Genomic DNA, 23,622 nt, shown 5'->3' with positions numbered 1-23,622 from the left:
TGTGGTTCTCGAGAGGCCAGAGGGCATGCAAAGTATTCCCATCCAGATGATAAAATTTAGTATGGCATTAAGCACAGCAGCCCTCTTTCACAGACCGTTACACGGAAAACGATCATGTGTCGTTTCCATTCTGGGTAAATGAATTGAGCCATTGAAGCCTGACTACCATAAGCAACCTACTATTTCTCCAAATATATTATTGTTTTGTTGTTTTTTTTAAAAAGGCATCAAAACTGTCGGAAAACTGAAAGCTAAATTAACTTTGTGAAGACAGACTGAGGCTACCTCATCGCCCTTTCCGCCTTACTCATCGCCAGAGTATTTCTTCTTATGATGCACATGTCTGCAGGCAAAAGCTAAATACCAGGTCATCCCGTTCTGAACCTTCTGGGGTGTCAACATGCCGATCTTACACAGGTTGTGTATATAAAGCTGTGGGGAAGGTGCTTTGCATGTAGAAGGTTCCAGGTTCAATCCTTGGCAGGAGAGATCCCCTGCCTGAAAATCTGGAGAGATCCTGCCAGTTGGTGTAGACTGTGCTGAGCTAGATGGTCTGACTTGGCCAATCTTGCCAGTTGCAATCCTATTAGAAACAGTTGCTATCAAAATCTAGGCAGGAAACAATACACAGGCATGGAACAGCTTCAGGATTCGTGGTAGCCAGTTCAAGAGCTTTGCTTGGCGGTAGCAGCTACAATCCATATTAAGGCCGGCCATTCCTGCCTTATGCTTGGGTGGTGAGCTTTCATGGAAGGTCCTATGGGAATAGTGCACCCCCCCCCCCATTTTGTATACCACCATTTTATTTCTGTGTTGGACACCATCCTTTCTCTTTTTCAGTTCCAAGCTGTTGAATTAGGTTAGCTTTTTTTTGTATTGTTTTAGATAATACTGTATAGATTTCTTTTCTCTATTTATTGACTTTGGGCAGTATTCAACTTACTAACGCTTTGCATTAGTGCACTTCTCAGTGCTAGCGCAAGGGGATTTCCTCCCTCTCCTCACTCCTGTGCGCCCCACAGCACTTCCAAATCGTCTTCGGAACAGATTTAGTGGGTGTGTTGGGGGAGGAGAATGGGGGAGAAGATTGTGTTGCTCAAGGAGAAATCTTTTCAATGGTTGAACCTCAATCTTAGCAGCACACTGAGTACAACTCAGTCTGGTTATTTTTAGGGAGTATGTTTTCTGAATGGGTGGCACTGTAGGTTAAACCACAGAGCCTAGGACTTGCCAATCAGAAGGTCGGTGGTTCGAATCCCCACGACGGGGTGAGCTCCCATTGCTCGGTCCCAGCTCCTGCCAACCTAGCAGTTTGAAAGCACGTCAAAGGGCAAGTAGATAAATAGGTACCGCTCCAGTGGGAAGGCAAATGGCGTTTCCATATGTACGCCGGCTCCCTCAGCCAATAAAGCGAGATGAGCGCGGCAACTCCAGAATCGGCCATGACTGGACCTAATGGTCAGGGGTCCCTTTACCTTTATGTTTTCTGAACTCTTATATTTATTATTGTTCATTTGGTATGCAGTTGTGAGACACTTTGGGCACGTGTTTTTTTAAAAATTAAATTTATTTTCTATCACTTTTGGAGACTTGGGTTAGATTGTTTTGAACCTTGAGTCTGTCTTGTATTATAGTGCTGGTTTTATGTCTGTGTTCTGTTATTGACATCATACTATCACTTCTATTTTGTTATGTGATTTTTAATGATGTGGTTTATTTATTCTTATGTTAAGTTTCTTTGAGGTTATTTTGAAGTGATGAAAAATGGCATATAAACACATTAAATAGAGTTGTTCACCCAGGGCCTAATTCCCCAAATTTCAGAAGGAAAACTTCTGGGTTCCTGAGGGCAGCCAATATGCTACTTGAAGCAGCAACAAAGCTTTCTCCCTCTTCTAGTTAGGAAAAAAAAAGGGGGGGGGGGAGGAGGAAATAACAATTTCATCTTTAAATGTAAGAGATCCACTCCCAGCTGGAAATTCCTTAGTTCCTCCCTGCTCCTGAATATTAATCCAGTCTCTGAGATGACTTTTGGATCATTTGAAAGGACCAAAAACTAATGCTATAGATATATAACTACACAATCAATACAATCATGTTGCTGAAACCATGTCTGGCATACTGAGAAGCTCCCTGCTGCCACCCGTGCTTTCCAGGTATCTGGAGTCAACCAGGAACTACAAACATCCCATAATAATGAGTCAGCTCCTTCAAAAGATCACACGGGGACAATTAACAAGAAGACAAAGACGTATCAAGCTGCAATGATAATACAAGGAGCTGAAGGAAGAACACATAAGAAAAACCTGAGAAAGGCGTGTAAATTCAGCCAAGGAGGCACGAGAAAGGTGGTGGGGTGAAGAGGAGACACAGCATGATTATACAGAAAGGAAGGAAAGGAAACACTTGCTCATATTATGCTCAAGACATTGTGCAGAGAATTGAGGCCTGCCACAAAAACTGTTTCTTTACAATCTTGCAAGGATTGCATTAGGAACACAGGAACTGGCCTTATATTAGAAAACCTAGCTCAAACCTAGCTCTACATCAGGGGCAGCCAAGGTGTTGTTGCCCTACAACTCCCATCAGCCCCTGCCAGCAGAGGCAATGGCCAGGCATGATGGGAGCTGTAGTCCAATACAGTCATATCTCGGGTTACAGATGCTTCAGGTTGTGCGATTTTGGGTTGCGCACCGCGCCGAACCAGGAAGTACCAGAACGGGTTACTTCTGGGTTTTGGCACTCGCGCATGTGCAGAAGCGCCAAATTGCAACCTGTGCGTGCTGCAGGTTGCGAATATGCCTCCCACATGGATCACGTTTGCAAACCAAGAGTCCACTGTATCTGGACTATCCACTGTATCATGTTGGCTATCCCTGCTTTACAATGACTAGCTGTGGCTCTCCAGGGCTTCAGACAGGCGTCCTACTTGGCCCTACCCGACATTTAACTAAGTGAGAGTGGTGGGAACAAGTTTGCACATGCCTGACCTCTACATTTTTTGAAGGTCTTAAAAGACACCCCCCCATGGAAAACAGCTGCACATACATAGGGTAGCCCCCACTGTTTTCAATGGGGTCTTACTCTCAGCTAAGTGTGTGCAGGCTTATAGCCTCAGAATGCAATCCTATGCACTTACTTCCAAGTAAGCACACATAGGATTGCAATGCACCTGTCTGATTCTAACCAGGTTTGCTCAGATATAGTTTTACATTACCGTGTTATTTTAAAATTTAAATAATCTTATATTATTGCTATTAGCAGTGTTGGGTGCCATGCAGAAAAGGGGGGTAAAAATACAAAGTCATAACTGTAATCATTAATAATATCATTAATAAAACAAAAATAAGAAAAAATAACAGGTTGCATTCAGTGTTAGTCTGATTCAGAGCAGACCAACTGAATTTAATGGTCATGGCTATTAATTCCAGTGGGTCTACTCTGAGTACCAATTACTTGGATTTAGATACCGTATTGGCCCAAATATAAGCTGCACTTTTTTCCAATTTTCACTTTTTTCCAATGAAAAGTTAAAGTGCGGCTTATATTTGTGATCTTACGCTGCCGGCAAAGCAGCGCCCCCCCCCCCGGAAGCAGCCTGGGAGTGCGGGGTCGAAGGGGCCCCCGAACTTTAAAGATGCAACTTATGTGGGTGCGGCTTATATCCGGGCCAATATGGTGGTAATAATAATAATAATAATAATAATAATAATAATAATAATAAGCAAAATAATAATAATACAGTGCTTTTAATGCAATAGGAAATGATTTTCTCACCAATAAAGCTGCCATCACAGGCCCATGAACAACATACAACAAGTGAGTGTCCACACTAATCCAGCAGCTGGAAGGAGAGAAAAAAAAAATTTACTAAAAGAGCAAAATTGCTTTGTTTTTATAAAGAAATGCTAAGTAAACTATAAAGAACAAACATGATACTTACTTATCGTTGAAGTATTTGGTTCTTGCCACAGCATGAATTGATGCTGGCACTAAAGGAAACCCTAGAATGGATAATTATATGCATCACATTTCAGTTTTTGTAATGCAATCTGTGTTAGGCTGAAAAAACCTTATGAAAATCTTAAAGAAATGTGAATTAGAGAATAACAAGCCTATTTCTCTGTGTAAAGTGCAGCAGCTATGTGATAAAGAATGTTCCCACAAGACAGCTACTACATAAACCTGCAGCTTTCCAGATCCTGTTAGTTCTTACTAAAGGAGAGAGGCACAGCAAGAGACTTCCCCCAAAGAATCCTGGGAAATGTGGTTTACCATGCTACAATTCCCAGCACACTATAGTTCCCAGCATTGTTTGTGATTTAAATGTATGTTGTGCATGCAGTCAGGGTAACTTGACCACTGACTGTAAATATACAGTGGTGCCTCGCAAGACGAAAAGAATCCGTTCCGCGAGTCTCTTCATCTTGTGGTTTTTTTCGTCTTGCGAAGCAAGCCCATTAGTGGATTAGCGCTATTAGCGGTTTAGCGGCTATTAAAGGCTTAAGGGATTAGCGGATTAGCTGCTAAAAGGCTATTAGCGGCTTAGATCAGCTGATAAGCAGCTTAGATCAGCTGTTCAGCGGCTTAGCGAACAGCTGTTAAGCGGCTTAGGGGCTTGGGAAAAAGGCTGGGAGGGGGAAAAAACCCCCAGGAATTGCAAGACATTTTCGTCTTGCGAAGCAAGCCCATAGCAAATTCGTTTTGCGAAGCACCTCCAAAACGGAAAACCCTTTCGTCTAGCGGGTTTTCCGTCTTGCGAGGCATTCGTCTTGCGGGGCACCACTGTATTTCTCACTCTGGCTGTACGAAAGAACCTTTACAAGCCAGTCTTGTAATGAATATGCCTTGTCAGTGAGAGAGATGTTAGCGCTGCTGGCTGAGGCAAGCCATGGAGTTAAGGCTGACAAGCACATACAGTTATTTTTCCAAAGCATTTTTCTTTTAACACTGCCCTGACAAGCTTGCCCCCTGTCAAATTAAGTACAGGCTCAGGGTGTCTGAAGGAGTGAAAAGTTTTTGCAGTCAAATCATTGCTCTGGTTGAGGTAAGCCTCCAAAAATGCTGAAATAACTAAAAATAAATAAATGTCAGGGAATTCAGTTGGAGGGACTGCTTACAGATATTGATTATACTAACATTTGGGGGGTGAGGTGTAGTGGAGCATGGAATACTTTCTTTGGTTATTGATTTCCGTCTGGTTTTTTAAAAATAAAACACTGCCATTTTAAAGCAAACTGCTGCCACTCATTTTAAGAGCTATTCTTTTCTAGAATAAGGTTCAGAGCCGTATGCCTCTAAATACCATATTGGCCTGAATATAAGCCTCACTTTCCCCCCCAAATTCCGACTGTGAATAGTTAAAATGTGGCTTATATTCGCGACCTTATGGTATGCAGCCAGGAGCATGGGGCAAACAGTGCCAGGAGCGAGGCAAAGTGGCGCCCGCCCCATGCGTAGTCCCCATCCTCTCCCCTAAGTCCAGGAAGGGAGAAAGCGAGGAAGGGGAAACACAGCGCAGCTCCCCCTCTCCCTGCCCAGTGTGCAGCCAGGTGCAGCAAGGAATGGAGTGGCTTAAATTCAGGTATTTTTTCCTCCCCCCCCCTCCAATTTTAAAGGTGCTGCTTATATTCAGGCCAATACGGTAGATTGCCAAAGTCTTCTACACTTTGAAAGCATGTTTCCTGCCTCAAATGGTTTCCAAGGCAAATGGCTAGTGCTGCAAGTATACATGTGCTTCATAGGACTTTAGTCCTATGAAGAAAACGTTGCTGTTAAGGTTTTCTCCCATTCATCACAGAGCACAAAGACTATGGAATTTGCTATTGCAAGATGTAGCGATGATGACCACCAACTGAGATGCCTTAAAAAGGAGATTAGACAAATCAGGGAGGACAGGGCTATCAGTAGCTACTAATCATGACGGCTTCAGTTCTGAGGCTGGTTTACCTCTGAAAAGCAGCCACTGGGGAGTAGGAGTGAGGAGACTGCTGTTGCACTAATGGCCTGATTGCAGGCTTCCCATAGGCATCTGGTTGGCCACTGGGGGAACAGGATGCTGGAAGAGTTCGACCTTTGGTTTGATTCAGCTTTTTGCTTTTATTTACATGAATACAGTTGGCTTGGTCCTCCTTTGTTTTAACTAACAAGTCAGAACAAACCACCGTCCCTGGGTTTGCATGACTCAAGAAACTCTGGTTCCTTCGAAATCGAAGGCCAAAGCTTTTAATCCCCTCCTGTCATTTGTAAAGGAGGAGGAGATGGGAGCGTGTGAATCCAAGGCTGCTGTGTGCTTGTCTCCATAACGCTAAACCATGGTTTGGCATCACTTCTCAGCCGAGTCTATGCCTTCTCGTATTCTTCAGGTTTAAGCAAATGAGCACCGCTCTCTTTTTGCTGTAACTGAAAATAAATTCATCGGAACTGGCAACAGTAACTGGGCTGATTTGAGGATAAAGACAGAAAATAATTCTGAGAGTGCAATTTTATACTCGTCTACTCAGAGATGAGTTGGACTTACTCCTAGGTAAGCATATAAAGGACTGGAGTCTAATTTCACATTTCAAAAAACCACGGCCAGCGTAACTTTTTTACACTTTGTTTTTGTTAGTGTATAAACATTTCAAAACTAGAATGTCCTTTCGATAAAAAACCAATACGTAGTTGAGTTATGTGGATTTTGGGTGAAGGCTTGCAAATGATTTCAAAACTTATCCAAACATCAGCATTCTGGTATGTTAATGTCTGTGATATGTCATTACTGCTGATGATGTTGGAGCGACGTTTGAAAGTTTTATGGAAACAATCTGTATTCAGATTGCTTGAATAAAAACAAGATCATTCTTCTTGCAAGCAGTTCTAATTTCAGCCTCAGATAACACTGATAACTCTTGCTTTCTTGCTCCACCTGAGTGGTTTTACATCTACTGAAGTGAAATTGTAATGTGCAAAGCTGTCAGTATGACAAAGGCAAAACAGGCAGTGGTTTGTCTTCCATGGAAGTATGGCAGGAATCAGTTTTGCATTTTTAACAGCTCTCCTTAATAAAATTCAGATAGTTCATTTAGTCATCTCCCGCTTAGCATTCTCATGGATATTGATTCATGTTAAAATACATGCAGGGTTGGCATATTACCACAATGCACCAAATGCAAGATTAAGCCAGCCACTGTCTCAAGGTTTTTAGTCAAATATATCGGACCCAATGTCAAAATAAATATTTTGGGCATAGAATGCAATTTGGCCCACTTACTGAGATGCACAATCCATTTGCTCTAACGTGAGAGGCCATTTTGCTAAGCTGATTCCAGTTGGTTCACGTGGGACATAACATGCTGTGGGAGGGAGTTACTATAGCTGGAAGCTGTGGTAGCCCCTAGGAGATTATTCTTCTGACAATCTGTCTAACAAGCAATTCATCTAATGCAAAGGCATTCCTTGAACACCACTGTTCCCACCTCAAGCCATCCTAGGCACCATCTCTGGAAATAGCATGCGGGGGTCGTTTAAAAAGGACAAGGGAATCATTGCTCCTCATGCTTCAAACCAGGCGTGATTATTTCTCAGGGGCCCCTATATTTCTGGCCAGCTCACTGGTTCTGCACACTGAGTGATCATGGCTATAAAATATGCAGACTGCAAGAAGAAAATCCTTCTGGAGTAAGGAAAAGAAGATAAGTTAGCAACTGCTTTATTCAGAAATGTGATTTATTTGTTGGTGCAATAAAACGCAATGTATTGTTGAACAATGCTAGGAACACTGCGATTAACAATACACAAGACCTGGCTTTAACATTTGCCTTCCTTTTTCTATGTGTTTATCTGTAGGTGTGTGTGCATTTATATATTTGTAAATATATTGTAAAATAATAATATTATTATATAAATAAATTAATGATTTTATGCAAGCACAAACTTTCAAACTGTAGTGTGTGTAAAGATCCTGCTTAAAGGACACAGACTTTTCAGCCCAGGTGCCTTAACTTCCAATTTCTGTGGGGGGCTTTTGTACCAGTAAATTTGTAAGTGTCTTGCGTCTTCTCTTAAATCAAACATTTTTCAAAGTAGAATATCAGTACTATGTTTTATGATTCAGCAGCAGCACTGCCTAATACTTAACAGAAAAACAAAACAAAACCTTGCTCCCTCTGCAAGGCTGTCACCAGCTGGCCTAGGGGCCCTCACACTTCCAGCCACTGGAAACCAGAAGAGAGAAGAACAGAAGAAAGTAAAGAACAGGAAGGAGAGGAAATGCCACATACCCCAACCCAAGAGGTAATACCAGTGCAGACGCTGCTCTTCAGCAAATACTGCCACCACAATGAGAGTATGAAGATAAATGCCTTCACAAAGCATCCAGAAGTAGTTACAGCCCATCATGTATTGGTGGAAAAACTGAAGCACTTTGCAGCTTACCTGTCAGACAAACAGAAAAGCATTAAACTGTAGACAGACAACCGCATGAATGCCATAGGTAAGCAAGCAAACAAGAATATCAGTGCTAAGATCCAAAAGGATTTTCCATGCCTGGTGTTTGTTGGAATCTTTCAGCAACCGCCACGGACTGTGAGCTACAAATAAATCAGATATATGGAGTACATGGACCTCCTAAATCACCAGGCATCAGGCACAACGAGCCAAAATTCCAAAAGCTACTACCAGCAACTCACACTCTAGAATTTTTTTCCTTCACTCTGAAGTTCTGCAGAGCTAACAAATAAGTAGACCTAGAGGCCAGCTAAAGTGCTGGAGAGATGCTAGCTGGATCCTTCAAAGGTCACGATAACCTGCCTTTCCTGATCCTTCCTCTTGTAATTATAAACATTAAGTGGTGGTCTGTTTCTAAAAGTTAGAATTGATTTCCAAAGTTACGTATGACTGTTTTGGAGAAATGGACTAGTTATCAAAAGGAAACTCTCACGAGACCTCAGGATTCCTGTTTAAAATATGAAGTAGGGGAAACTGAGTATGGGGGAAAGTGCATCAATAATCAGGCTCTATACATTTTGGAATAAGGCTGGGTGGGCATTCTCAGCCTGAAACTTCCAAGCTGATATGAGCCATGAAAACCTACTTTTCACAAATGAAGCACTGAGACAAAAGAATTGCATGTAAGAAGAAAGCAAATATCTGCATGTTCCTTATGTACCAGCCAAAATGTAAGGTCCCTAAATCTTCCCCAGACTGTTTTCCTAAAGCATGGGTCAATATGTTCTATGACTTGTCCTTTGTATACTGAATGAGTCTCTCAGCTGGTGTTCAAGACACCCTCTTCACGTTCTTATTGATCATAGCCTGTTGAGCACTGCGGTGACTGACAGACACACAGGGCTCTGTACATACTGCTCTTCAGTCATGATGAGACTTTATCAAACCAAAACATATCTGTCTCTAAAAACTGCCAATAAACAGCCTCTGTGATCTCGACAGTGCCTTTTGGTAGATAACTTTAGTTTCTTCTATTTGACTGACAGCCAGCTGCTCCAAAAATAATTACAAGAGAAAATTTTGGTCTAAGGAGACATGCAATTATCTAAAAATGTGTTTGTTCATTCCATGGACCTGTTGAGCACAGATTAGGGTGGCCACATATACATAATCAAAAGGGGGGGGGAGCAAAAGAGGGCACATATGTAAACTGTATACAATTTACACATGTTCGTTTATATATATATATAGAAGCAAGTTTAAAAAGAATGACTATCATTTAAACACAAATGCATGTTACCATGATGAGGAAGACCAGGTAACCTATGTGCCTTCTCAGAATGTTTACCATGGTGATATCGATTGTCAGTTTCAATGCCCCTGCTCTCTCTTCGTTATATTTAAACCAGACAGCTCTTCCACTAGAAGACATCTTCAAATAGAGGACTGTTCTTAGACAGCCCTCCATATAGAGGAATGTCCTCTGTAAAGAAGGACACATGGCCACTATAGACAGATGCGAAGAACCACCTGTCAAATGATTTAGGCCCCATCTCTCTCTTAATCTCTCTTTGCAATGCAAGGGATGGGATATATCAACATCACCTAGTGCTACTACGAAACTTCTGGTTCTGAAAACAGTACCATGGGGCAGGCCAAATGGATGCCAGCTGGGATATGGCAAGTGGTTAAAAAGAAACAACGTAAAGTGTATATACCATATGAAGTACCCTATGCAGGTGATCTGATCTTATCAAAATGTCTGCATCTTTCTTTCTTAAAGGTGATGCTTTTAGAGACACACACATCCATCCGGACACTGCATCTGTGGTAGCTAGAGCACTTTCAACCAAAAAGTGGTATTGAGACTCAGCAATCAACAACAGGTCGGTTCTCAAATTATGGGACTCTGGGCCCTTGACTTCCTCAGGTTTTATCCAAAATCATGCCACTTGGTAGCCTTCTAAGAACAGTAGCTAAGAGGACCACTACAAAAGGTAGTAAGAGCAGGTGCCCCCAGTAATTCAAGAACTGCAAAAGGCCACTTCTGATATACTTTGATGCCTTTGTCAACTTGTCCTTTGCTCTTGATAAAACAAGATTGCAAAAGAAAGCTAGCTACTGAAGCCCCAGTGTTACTTTTTCCGCATGGATAAAGCCTTTTGCAACAATAGTTGAATGCAGCCATGAGAGCAGAGTTGAATGAAGCAGTGGAAATAGAGAAAGAGAGAGTTATCTGGAGGAGTCCAGCTTGTCTGAGAGGTACAGCATGTGAGCATCCCAAAGAGCTAAGGAGTTACTGTTATTTGTATTTCATCTCATTGTTCTGCCAATGGGCACAGAGTGGCATAGATGGGCCACTGCCCTTTGCCCTCACAACAACCTGGTGAGGTGGGCTGCACTGAGGCAGACTGACTAAACCAGTAATGCAGTGAGACTGAATCTGAACCTGAACCTGAATCTCTATATTCCCAGTCCAACATTTTAACCACTATACAACACTGGCTTTCTCTGAGGAGTTGGGTTGAACTGCTTATTCAAAAGCATTTCCTCTGCGTCTCCTGAAGCAGGTTGTCAGAACAACGCGGTGAAGTGGATTGGGCTGAGGTATACTAAGCTGTCATGCAGTGAGGCCAAATGGGTATTTGAACCCAGATCTCTACTAGATTTCTAGTCAAACACCTTAACCACTATACCAGACTGGCTCTCTCTGTAGAGTTGGGTCACATATGACTATCCTAAAGTGTCTCTTAAAGGAGATCCTATTAAATTTCTGCCAACTGGCCTGCAGCTCCATTATAATCTGAGCCAAATCAGTTTTTTAAAAAATGGGTGGAAAAAGAAGAAAATTTTCCTAAAATCTGAATGGTTTCTAATCCTGGGGTTCTTTGCTTGTGGCTTAGTTTACTGTTTTATGTCATTCAGAAGGACTTAATCGAATGTCCTTTAGGAAGATAAGCTCTCTGCTTGTGATACAGAGTTGTTTAGATTTAGCCTCTTTGTTGGAGGCTGATGTATTTATTGCTGATCAGAGCTCAATGTGACAGCCTTTTCCAGTCATACGGTTCAGTGTATGTCCAGACACTGTGAGCTTTTAGGACACTTAATTTCATTATGTTGCCCCATGTTCCTACATGTCTTCTGTATTTCCATACTCTCGGTCACATCAAGCGATTGCAGTTTGTTTTCTGATTTAAATTCTGCATCCATCTTCTGAGTTATTTATGGCTTTCTGAGAAGCTTAGTCTCTTGATGTGTAATAGGTTTGGGAAAGCTATTAGACAGGGCATGAGGGATGCATCTGGCTAGCGCTTAGAGTCGCGTCTCATCAATTTGAAAATATATTAGAAAATATTAGAATGAAGAGTTCAGACCTAGCAATACATCAAGATGAACTGTGTTGAAAGAAATAGTGTTGAGGACATGGTAAACATCAGCCTTCACTTGCAAATATTTACGGAATTTTTCATTCATGCTGAAGTGGTTTAAAGGGAATTTCATTTTAATTAATTAGCCTCTCTCAGTCAGCCACTATATACTAATAAGCTTCCAAGTGACTGTAGAGGCAGCCCTCAAGATCAGGCTTCCTCAACCTCAGCCCTCCAGATGATTTGAGACTACAATTCCCATCATCCCTGACCACGGGTCCTGCTAGCTAGGGATCATGGGAGTTGTAGGCCAAAAACATCCGGAGGGCCGAGTTTGAGGAAGATCAATAGCTAAAGGAACCCATTTCCAGTCTTCTCAGTGTCAGAGCCTGCTGCTGCTATGACTCACTCACTCACTCACTCACTCACTCATTCACCCACCTATATTTCAGCGGAAGATGTCTTCTTCTAACAGCCCAGAGGAACAAGGAAGTTGCAATGAAGATATGCTGCAATTATACAGGGTGCGTCTTTTACAAGAGGCCCCATGGAACATGTGTACTCTGTATCCACGGGGCCTCTTTGAAAGGACTCACCCTGTACATCCTATATAAACCCTGTGAATTGTTGAATTACATATAAGCATTTAGGGTGAGATGTAGGAGCTGCTGCACCATTGCTATTCAGCAAAAGGGAGTGATGTGAGCAGAGCCAGGACTTCATGGTGGGCTAGGCAGTATAGCTTAGTGGTGCTCCTAGATCAGGGGTGGCCCACCCATGAGGCAAGGTGGGTCAGCAACCTCAGGTGGCAGGATCCACAGGGGCAGCAAATCCCAAGGTAGATATTTATTCCTCCCTTGTTACTGATGTAGATCTTCACTTACCCTTCTTCCCTAACAGGAAGGGAGGTACCATTTTGTGGCTCGCCACAAGTGCCAAAATGTCTTGGGCCAGCCCTGTCTTAGATGCCTTCTGACCACCACCACTGGATGCGGTATAATGTTATTATGCGGCTCTAGCTATGTGAAGAAGTGTCTAGGTGGTAAATTTATCGGAATTAAGAGTAGGAAAAGCAGTATCCTGAATGAATTTTGCTTGGCTCTGTGCCAATGCAGCACTACTAACGTATCTAGTATGCCGAAAAACAACATGACAAGATGCACTGATTCACTGCAAATCCACTTAAGTCTATAAACGTTACTTCTGTGTTCCAATGGGACTTGGGACTTGTCTGCACATGCAGCAAAGTGAGGTGGAGATGCAGTGGAAAAGTTTTAAGGTGGTAGAATGGACTGTATCCATTTAAATTTATGGATGGAGAATCACTTTTTAAAAAGGGGGGAAAAGAATGCTCCATTACTCTAACAAGACACTCTACAATCAGAAAACTAATGCAGCAGGAAATGAGCTGGGACAGAACCTTTTCCCTTGTCATGCTAGTTCTTAACTGGATGAAGCTTGTTATATGGGAGAGCAATAACAAACAAAGAAAGGCAATCCCCCACAGTCAGACTATTCTGCTATGCCAGAAATCTCACTTCGTTCTACTGCGTATGTAGACCAGGCTAGAAATCACAGGTAAGCTGCAAAGAGCTGTCACATGAGACATCTGTTTAAGCCCTCAACATTCACATGCCCCTGGTGACCTGTCTCAAAAACCAACCCTGCTAAAGTTCTAGTAAATCATAGAATCATAGAGCTGTGGAGTTGGAATGGACCAGGGAGGTCATCTTAGTCCAACCCTCTGCAATGCAGGAATATTTTGCCCAATGTGGGGCTCAAACCCACAACCTTGAGATTAAGAGCCTCATGCTCTAGCAACTGAGCTATGTTGATGGACAACTGCTGAAAAATTTGCTCCGCTGTCTGTTAGTATTGAAAATGGCTCATCATTTTATTACATTTGTCATTTGATTTCAGATCATAAGACATCAGGAGATTTTCCGCAGACAATATAATTCAGTCTTAAATGAGTTTGCGCTGGGTTTGGATCGCTAAGCTCCCTCTGCTTATTAGATCAGCGCTCTATGACAGCATGCTTAAATTCCAAGTGTCCATAGATTCTAATAAATAAGCAACAGACCTTTTCCAAAATAACACAAGGCTCAACAGTGCAGCTTTAAATCAGTTTTCTGTCAGAACGTATTATACCCGTTCATATGTCATTACCTGTTTTCAGATTTTGAGCTGTTCACGAAAACCTATCTCAATTAGCAAAGTGAAAGTTGAGGACTCCTCCCAAGAGTGATGATTTCATTTACTTTTTATCCATGTTAAACACTTCCCACCCCCCAGTAGTCGCATCCTCACCATACATTTAAAGCACATGGCTTCCCCCAAAGAATCCTGGGACCTGTAGTTTACCCACCACAGAGCTGTAATTCCCAGCAGCACCAACAAACTACAGTTCCCAGGATTCTTGGAGGCAGGTCATATGCTTTAAATATATGTTATGGATGTGACCAGTGTGTCGCAGTTCTTTACAGCCATTCGCAACATTATCCAAAAAGCTACAGGCCAAATTAGAATAGTACATGCCTATGCAATCTACATCATAAGAACACAAGAGCCCTGTCATGGACAGATTCCTTTTACCCCTACTTAAAAATTCTGCTCCTCTTACGTAGTCAGGGTTCTGTAATAGCTGAAGAAGGCAAAATAATTTGTCTATAAAAGGGCATTTTGAATGATGATTCCTGAGACCAGAGAGGTTTTCCTCTACGTTTGGGTACAAATGGACACCATTTTGAATCAAGAGGGCAGGCTAAACCTTTCAAAACCGCTTGATCTTTAACCACTGATTTTTAAAATGTGCTGATTTTTTTGGTTTCTTAGAATTCCCAAGCAACATTGGGTACGAGGCTACTAGTTTTTAACATTATCAACTGGATCCTCTTGCTATAGATGACCAATACTTCTTATTCTAACGACAAGAAGTAGAAATCATATCCAACAGTTATCAGCACCTGAGGCTGATGAAAAGGACAGTTAAGTATGTCAACACAGTACAGAAAAGGTGGATCAGTGTCAAAAACTAACAGTTACCACAATCCAAACAACACTTCTTCTTTTCCAAGAGACTCAGTCTCCACAAAACATTAATGGTAATCACGATATTTTTTGGTGAATGTTCAAAACTGGATGAGATTCCAGAAGGCTACTTTGAACGATGTTCCCTTAGCATACAAGCCTAATGGAAGGGGGAAATTAAGTCCAATGCAAATGGAGACACTAATGATGATAAATTGGAAGAAAATACCTTCTCCATCAAGATGCCAGAAGAAACACAATGGCAAACACTATAGAAGCCAGGTCAGTCTGCCCTTGCCCTATTAAGCGTGCTGATCTTTAAAACACTGATCACATATTGTGCTTACTGACAGAGCTTAAATGTAGATTTACAGATTCCTGAAATCCACTTAAGCTTCTAGGTTTCTGCCTGCCAAATTGTTTCCTAAATTCTGTGACTCATTTAGTGACAGCAGATGAACAGCAAAGATCTTATCGCCATGCAGAGCTGCTGGTAATATGGAGGAAATAAGAGAGATTCCTATAGCAGAAGGAGGGCAGGCCCCTGGTGGGGTGGGTTACTCAATCAGTTTTCTGCTGACCATTGTCTTCTCTACTACCATGGTTACTAGCCATTACAACTATGTTCTGCCTCCATGGCTGGAGACTATAATGCTTCTGAACACCAGCTGCTGGAAGCCACTGAAAGGACCAGTGGTCTTGTGCTCAGGTTCTGCTTGTGCATTACTCACAGGCTTCTGGTTGGCCACTGTTATGCTTGACTACATGGGCCATTGGCCTGATCCAGCTAGTTCTTCTTATTTTCTCACAATAACCCTCCTCAAGTAAAGCTCTGGGGTTCTGTATCTTTCTTCTTGGAGGGTAGTAGTGGAAGGAAACAGCTTGGGTGATTCTGAGGGTGGGGGAAGAGTTGGCAGGCAAAAGTAAGTAATGTTCTTTTCAGACACCCATCCTGTGCTCCTGACTGCAATCTCCACTAGCTGCTTTTCATTTTAAAAGGAGAGGAAATCTATATGGCAGGACATGTAATGTGTAATTTGACCTTTGACTTTCACCACTGTGTTGTAGTAGGTAGACTCCCGGCAGTAACTTAATGGTAAGTTGCTTTCTCCAGTTTACCCCACAGAGTTATTGTGAGGTTAGAATGGGATAACTTCATGTGTGCCACCCTGAGCGACTTGAATGAATGGGATAAATTTTATAAATCGATGCTGCTATTATTCATTCATTCATTAGTTACACAAAAAACACCTAATACAGCCCAGTAACAGTTAAATGTATGTGTGTGTGTGAAAGAGAGACTCAGCCAAACCTCTAAAAATAATTATCACAAGCATCAGAACCACTCCGCACTCCAAGCACCGTAAACACAATCACCACTAAAACTGATCAGCCTACTTCTGCCTGTGGGTGAACTTGGAGGAAGGCCTCTGAAGATGACATTAGAACCATACAGGCTCATAGAGGAAGAGAGGTATTGGGGTCTTGAGCCATGTAAGGTCTATCAGTTAAAACCAGCACTTTGAATTGGGCCCAGAAACTGATCAGAAGCCAGTGCAGGTGGACGCTCAGACTGTCTCATCCCTCTTAGCCTTCTGACCACAGTATTCTGCCACAGCTGCAGTTTCTGAACTGTTCTAAAGGCAGTTCCATGTAAAATGCATTGTAGCAATTTGTGGAACACAAGACCAGCGAAGACTTTTTATCCACACCCAAGTAGGGGCATAGCCGGGTGCCAACCTGAGCTGGAGCAATGTATCTTAGAGCTCCTCACTACCACAGTATGAAGATTGAACCAAGAGGAAGAGGAAACAAAGTGAAGAGGAATGAGGGGAAAGTAGGAGTAGAAAATCTAACAACTGTTTGCAGTTTTGTCAGTCTGATTCTTTGCCCAGTGGAGAAGTTAAGTCCCCAACCGCTGGATTCCTGTATGGCCAGGCAGATGTCATCCACAAGAGGTGAGGGTTGTGACCAGCTATTCGCTGGCAGAAACCTTATGGCAATTTTCTATACTTTAACTTCTATGTGAACACTAAATCTTAAAAGTTTTGCATTCAAATACAAGTGGATTGTATGAAGGCTAATGAATGCTAACTGGGATATAAAAGGGACTATCTTTTAAACTTTGCCTTGCAAAGGATTCACTAAAACAGATCAAAAGTAACTGTAACTGGGGAACATCAAATTCCTGCTGAGTCATGCCTCATTACCAACCTGGTTTCAAATTATATATATATATATATATATCTATATATCTATATATCTATATATCTATATATCTATATATATCCTATATGGATTCAAATAATGGCCTGTCGTGCTAAAAGACTCAGTGGGGCGCCTTTCAAAAGAATATAAAAATATTACACTTTTTCTAATTTCACTCTGAGAGATTGTTTAATATTTCCTTTTTAACGCTACTCAAGAGATTTGATTATTATTATTATCATTATCATCATTGTTCATTATATCACACTTTTTAGTTGCTTTTCTTTGCAAAGTGTAACCCAAAACAACCCTAATATATGCTTAACCCTTGCACTGAAATAAAGGGCAAATAGATCAATGAGAAAAAGTGAATTGAAATCTATTTCAATTTCAGCAGTCTTCTAGACAGTTTTAGGTTGGTTCTAGTATAGCTCAAGTTATTCTGTGCTAGGGTGTAGTGTGTATTAAATCTGCAAGTAATATCAAAAGGAGATGGAAGTTGAACCAGAGACTTAGCAACATAGTTTCCAAGACTGGGGTAGTATTATTAGCAATGTTCTAAAAGCCTGGCCCGTACGGGCAGGGGTACCTTTACCTTTTAAAAGCCTAGTAAAGTCTCATTTGGACAGCATTGCAGTAGAACAGGGTTGGAGAACCTATGGCCTTTCATTTGTTACAGGACTACAACTCCCATCATCCCTGACCACTGGCCATGGCGGCTGGAACTAGCACCCAACAACATTTGGAAGGCTACAGGGTCACCCACCCTTGCCAAAGACTCAGAATAGAACTGCCAAGGTGACAAACGTTTTAGAAGATATCTTTTTTTATGTGATAGAAGTCTAAAGTGATCTGGTATGTTTTATCTAATTAAAAAAAATGGAAGGGGCAACGTTTTTTATATTTAGCAGAAATATTACAACAAGGATGGAAGAGTGTTCAGTCTGTCCACCGGCAAACTCCGAATTACAAAATAAAAAGGATGGCGTGTCAGATAAGATAAAGAAGTTGAAAAACTTCCCTCCAGTTAAGAGCGATAAAAGCAGTTAATTAATGCAATTCCCTTTGTAGAGAGGATGTGACAACAGAGAAGGGTATGTATAATTAGCAGAAAGTCTTGTGGGAATCTCCCCCCCCCCCCCAATTCCCGCTCTCTGGCTGAACCTAAATTCTCAGCTGGAGTCACTTTACTGCAAATGGGGACAGATCAAAATAGCTCTCAGAAGCAGTGGGAGAGTGATAAGGGTTTGCTCAGCTTATCTGACGTGCCACAGAGACAAGAGAATGCTTTTGCTGAGAACAGCATGGCTGGAGATCTTTTCTGACTTGGGGACTTTGAAGAGCAGGATGGAGACATATCTGTATGAAGCTCATCAAACAAATGAATGTGAGCAGAAGGTATATGGGAAAATAATAGTAAGAAAAAGGCTCTGATCCAGGCAACGTCAGTTGTGTCCAATGGAAAACAACGTTCCTTAAACTAGTCAGGACTAACTTTATTTTCTTATGGCATTTCTTACCCATCCTTCGCCCTAAGGCTGCTGGGCAGGTTACATAAACTAAGATCCCATAAGAAAAGAATAGTCAACAAACCATTCAACTTTTTTAATAAAGGAACTAAAAACACCATTTGCAAGGTGGACAACTAAAAATGCGTTATGAATTTGGGGGTGCAAGACCGTCTAACTTTCAGATCACGCTAGTGCCTGTGATAGTTAGATTCATGCATGTAATTAAGTGTCAAAAGTCAATTAAGTCAAGACTAGCCTCCTGCATAAGGTGTTTAATTAGGCTTGCTTTAAAATCTACGTGTCATAGAATCATAGAATCACTACCGCCCAGTCAGTCTGACATCAATACCAGGGAAGATTCTGGAGCAGATTCGACAGTGGAATTTGCTGCCAAGGAGTGTGGTGGAGTCTCCTTCTTTGGAGGTCTTTAAGCAGAGGCTTGACAACCATATGTCAGGAGTGCTCTGATGGTGTTTCCTGCTTGGCAGGGGGTTGGACTCAATGGCCCTTGTGGTCTCTTCCAACTCTATGATTCTATGATTCTATGAACAAGCGTTAATGAAGTCAGGCAAACTTCAAAGCCCCTTTTTTAAAGAGCAGGTACTGTCTTAAAGTCCTAGTCGTTTAAAAGAGATGCATGGATCCAGGCGCTCTAAGAGGAAACTGGTTATCTAGATCCATTTCAATCAGAGTTTAGGTCCACTTTTGGCACAGAAACTGCTGTGATCACCCCGTACGATAACCTCAGTTGGGAGAGAGTTGGGGGGAGAATGTGTCCCTGTTAATACTCCTCAACCTCTCAGTGGCTTTCAATACCATTGGCTATGGGCCCGTCTGGAGTGACTGTCTGAGTTGGGGGCGGGTGGCACTGTTTTGTGGTGGCTCCGGTCCTACTTGGAGGGTGGTGCTTGGGGAGTGCTCTTCAACCCTATGGAGCCTTCAATGTGTGGTTTCTCTGGGTTCTATTTTATCTCCTATAATGTTTAACATCTACATGAAGCCAGTGAGTGGGTTTATCCAGAGTTTTGGAGTATGTGGTCAGCAATATGCTGATGACACACAGCCCTACTTCTCCTTTTCATCTACAGGTGAGGCAGTGGATGTGCTGGACCCTTGTCTTGTTTCAGTATTGAACTAGTCAAGAGTCAACAAATTGAAGCTCAATCCAGATAAGACTCAGGTACTATAAGTGGGTGGTTCCCTACACCGAATAGATGGGAGGTGGTCTCCTTTTGATGGGGTTACCCACTCCCCCTAAAGGAGTGAGTATGAAACTTGAGGGCATTCCTGGATCCTCTGCTGTTGCTTGGCTCAGGTTACCGAGTGCTTTCCATCAGCTTTGGCTGGTGGCCCAGTTGCACCTCTATCTGGACAGAGATAGCCGCATGCACCTCTATGGGGGAAGGAGTTCACTGCTTTGGGGCTGCCACAGAGAAAGCTCCTTTACTGCCTCCCCTGCAGCACTCCCCACAGATCTTTGAGGGCTGCAGCACTACCAACAAGACCTCTTCCATTGATTAGGATATCCAAACTGGTACATATTTGTTTCACTGGTCATGGTAGGACTTAGCTGTGGCTAGCTTGGTCTGAAAACCTTCAACAAATGCTATCAATTTCAATTACCTTTAGCTTCTTTTTATCTTTCTCTGAGGAAAATCTAGGTACACCGTGATCTATTATAGATACCTGTCTATTTCTCAAGACAGAGTAAGGTCACATCTCAGCCCTGTCTGCTGAAGGTCTCTGCCAATAGACTGCAGGTCAGCACTATGTCAGAAATTCACACCTGAATTATTCAGGTATTTGAGGTGGCCCTGGCTGCCCTTTAGGAATTGCAACAAGCTCCTTGCAAAATGTTTGGCTTCAGCTACGTCCATGGTTGGGTCGGTGGTGGGGAGGGAGAACACCACAGTGTTTTTAAATCACTGAAGTAAAAATGAAGTTCCGACTGAGATCTCCAGTTTATTTTCAAAGGCCTAGAATTCAGCCTTGCTATGAGAAAAGGTTTTTTTAAAAAAACACCGTTCTCGAAGGCATTGTGAGGCAATGTAACAAATGTTTCCTGCTGAATTTCAATTGGGAAAAGTGAACATTTACCTAGTAAAAACAAACAAAAACGGAAGTACATATTTCTGTCTGTACAGCACTATCCTTTCCCTTTCTCATCTGTGTACTCATTTCAGCTGCACCCTCAGGTAATAGAGAAAAATCAATTTTGTCTTTTGTTCCATAAATTACACATGAATTTCTCTTTGCACTTTAACAGAACAAACCACAGTGCTTTCTCTCTGTCCTCTCATTCCCACCTCTTTGTACAAAAAACTCCATTAGAATGGAGCTACAATGACATACTAATTGTAATGATTAGCTCATTTGTTATCAATGTCTACCTGCCATTCCTATCGTTGTTTTATTTAATTTCTTACATTTCCATTTCTTTCCTCTAAGGAGCTCAAGGTGGTGTATATGGTTCTCCCGCTACCCATTTTATCCTCGCAACAACACTGTGAGGTAGGTTGGGCTGAAAGACTGTCCAAAGCTCACTCAAGGTAATGTACATCAATTGACCAATGTATTACTGCTCTTCTTTGGCAGGGGTGGGAACAGAGAAATGATGCAATCCATCATATCTGCCTGAAATTTATAACACGCTCTGAGCTTTAGGCTCTTCTTTGTGGATTAACAAAGCTATGTCTCAAATTTTAAATTGATGATTAAATTTTGTTTGGATGGCATGATTTAAAATTTGGATGGCATGCGTGCCTATGGTATGGAAAGGCAATTATATATATGAGCTTCTCAAACCATATAATCAGAAAAAACCTCTATATGGTTTGGGAAAAATATGAAAACCTATTAGAAAGAAAAACACTGCTGTGGTTATCACCGACAGAAGTCCTCTCAAGGAAAAAAATTAACAGAGAAACAAAGTGGAGTACATATAGAGATCTTCTGAATCTCATTGGGGAGGAATACAAACTGAAAGAATATGAAGAGATAAAAGACCAAATGACAGATTGATTAAGTTATTACCAGTTAAGGGCAAAATTTAAATTAGACAAAATATACAGTTTTGCTGGAAAGACCTCACAGTTTGAAGATATTAAGATCCAAGGCTTAAATATTGTCAAAAATGTATAATTTATTACTTGAGTGGGAGACTATGGAGGAAACAGTAAAATCTACAATGATAATTTGGGCTAGGGATGTTGGAAACAATATAGATTTTATACTATGGGAACAACTGTGGAAAGTAAATATAAGATTTATGGCATGCTATACATTAAGAGAAAAGTTTATGAAGATGCCGCATAGGTGGTATCTGACACCCATCAGATTAGCAAAAATGTCAAAATCAATAAAAGGTAACTGTGAGAAGTGTAAAACAACAGAAAGAACCTTCTACCACATGTGGTGGTCATGTAGCATAATTAAAAATTATTGGGAAATGATTTATACTGAACTTAAAATATGTTTTAAAAATCTTTTGTTAAAAACCCAGTAGCACTACTGTTGGGGTTAATAACTACAGAAGTTTCCAAAAGAGAAAGAAATTTGTTTCTATATGCTACAGCGGCGGGCTGCGTATTATTAGCACAAAAATGGAAAGCATATTAAGCTGTTAGAATGTGCAAGTTAGCAGGGATGACCACTAGAATAAGAAATCAAAATGATGTAAGATATAAAGAAGACTGGATACTATTTACAGAATATATGGAAAAGTTCTATAAGCAAACAATAGATGAGGTGAACTAAGAAAACATGATGAAAAGAGGGGCTAAAAGGAACCGTAGAAGGAGAGGAGAAGTCAATGAATGTTTTCTGATTTTTTTGTCGATTATTCAAAATCTTTGAAAGGAAAGATTTCTCTTTGCTGTATCATTTTTGTAGATGCTTTGTTGATGTGGAATGTTATCAGAAAATCAAATAAATAAAATATGGAAAATGAACAAAGCTATGTCTTAGAAACCCAGGAAGCTACATGATATACCTAGTCAGACTATTACTCCATCTAGCCCAGTATTGTCTACTCTGATTGCAGTTGCTCTCTAGGGCAGTGGTGGTGAACCTCTAGCATGTGGGTCTCATGAGGCCTGCTAGGCCTCCATCTGCCCTACATGGTATCAAATGTGGGATCATAAAGGGTCTGGAAACCCAGCCTTATGAGGAATGTTTGAGGGAACTGGGTATGTTTAGCCTAGTAAAGGGTAGACTAGGATGAGATACGATAGCCACCTTCAACTATCTAAAGGGCTGTCACATGGAGGATGGAGCAAGCTTGTTTTCACCTGCTCCAGAGGGTAGATCCCAAACCAATGGATTCAAGTTATAAGAAAGCAGATTCTCACTAAACATCAATAACTTTCTGACAGTAAGAGCTGTTCGACAGTGGAATTGACTCCCAAAAGAGGTGGTGGACTTTCCTTCCTTGACAGAGGTTGGATGACCACCTGTCATGGATGCTTTAGACTGCTGAACTGCAGGGGGTTGCAGGAGACCTTGGGGTCCCTTCCAGCTCTACAATTGTATGATTCTATGAGGTGCTGATTGGTGGCAGCTGCAAAGCCCTGTGCCAGGTCCCTTGTACAGCGCTTTGCAAGCCTCAACAACCATGTCATAATGGCATCAGCTAATTGGCTGGAGGGTGGCCTCACCAACCTGTCAACCTTCACTCACAAGAGGGTGGGAGAGTTAAAGATCTGGCCCATTGGCTGGCTCTCAGGGCAAAGTGATCCACCTCACCGCACTACCTGATCTTTTTAACTGGAGATGCCAGGGATTGATAGGAAGATGTATAAACACCCCAAAAGTAAATGAAGGTGAATGCTCAATAAATACTGGAAGCAATCTAACTGCTGTGTAAACTCTATGCAAGTAAATCAGGATCAGGAAGAATGCTAATAACTAGGTCATCTGGAGAAGGTCTTTTAGATTTATTTATTTTTACATATATCCAGAAATAATTGCCTTCCTAAAGTGCCATTTACTGTCAGAAGCCTGACATTATTCTCTTTATTTAGAATATTTACACCCCACTTTGCAGCCCCAAGAGGCTCCTCAAGCAATTTACAAAAGGT

General features: G+C 41.6%; 1 protein-coding gene across 6 annotated transcripts in view; it reads right to left on the bottom strand.

Annotated features, from left to right (window-relative positions):
* CALCR (calcitonin receptor) overlaps positions 1-23,622 on the bottom strand; it is a 141,810-nt gene that overhangs the window by 25,133 nt on the left and 93,055 nt on the right. For all 6 annotated transcript variants that reach the window (XM_083405468.1, XM_083405467.1, XM_083405472.1 and 3 more), the window contains exons 8-10: positions 8,262-8,415; positions 3,944-4,004; positions 3,778-3,844 (exon numbers count right to left, since the gene is read on the bottom strand). In XM_083405468.1, coding sequence (XP_083261594.1) covers positions 3,778-3,844; positions 3,944-4,004; positions 8,262-8,415 — 282 coding nt within the window. The remainder of the gene's footprint in view (positions 1-3,777; positions 3,845-3,943; positions 4,005-8,261; positions 8,416-23,622) is intronic.

Source organism: Podarcis tiliguerta (genome assembly GCF_965153285.1).
Source record: "Podarcis tiliguerta genome assembly, chromosome: 12".
In the NCBI taxonomy this organism is placed as follows: domain Eukaryota; kingdom Metazoa; phylum Chordata; class Lepidosauria; order Squamata; family Lacertidae; genus Podarcis; species Podarcis tiliguerta.
This window is presented reverse-complemented; position numbering and strand designations above follow the sequence as displayed.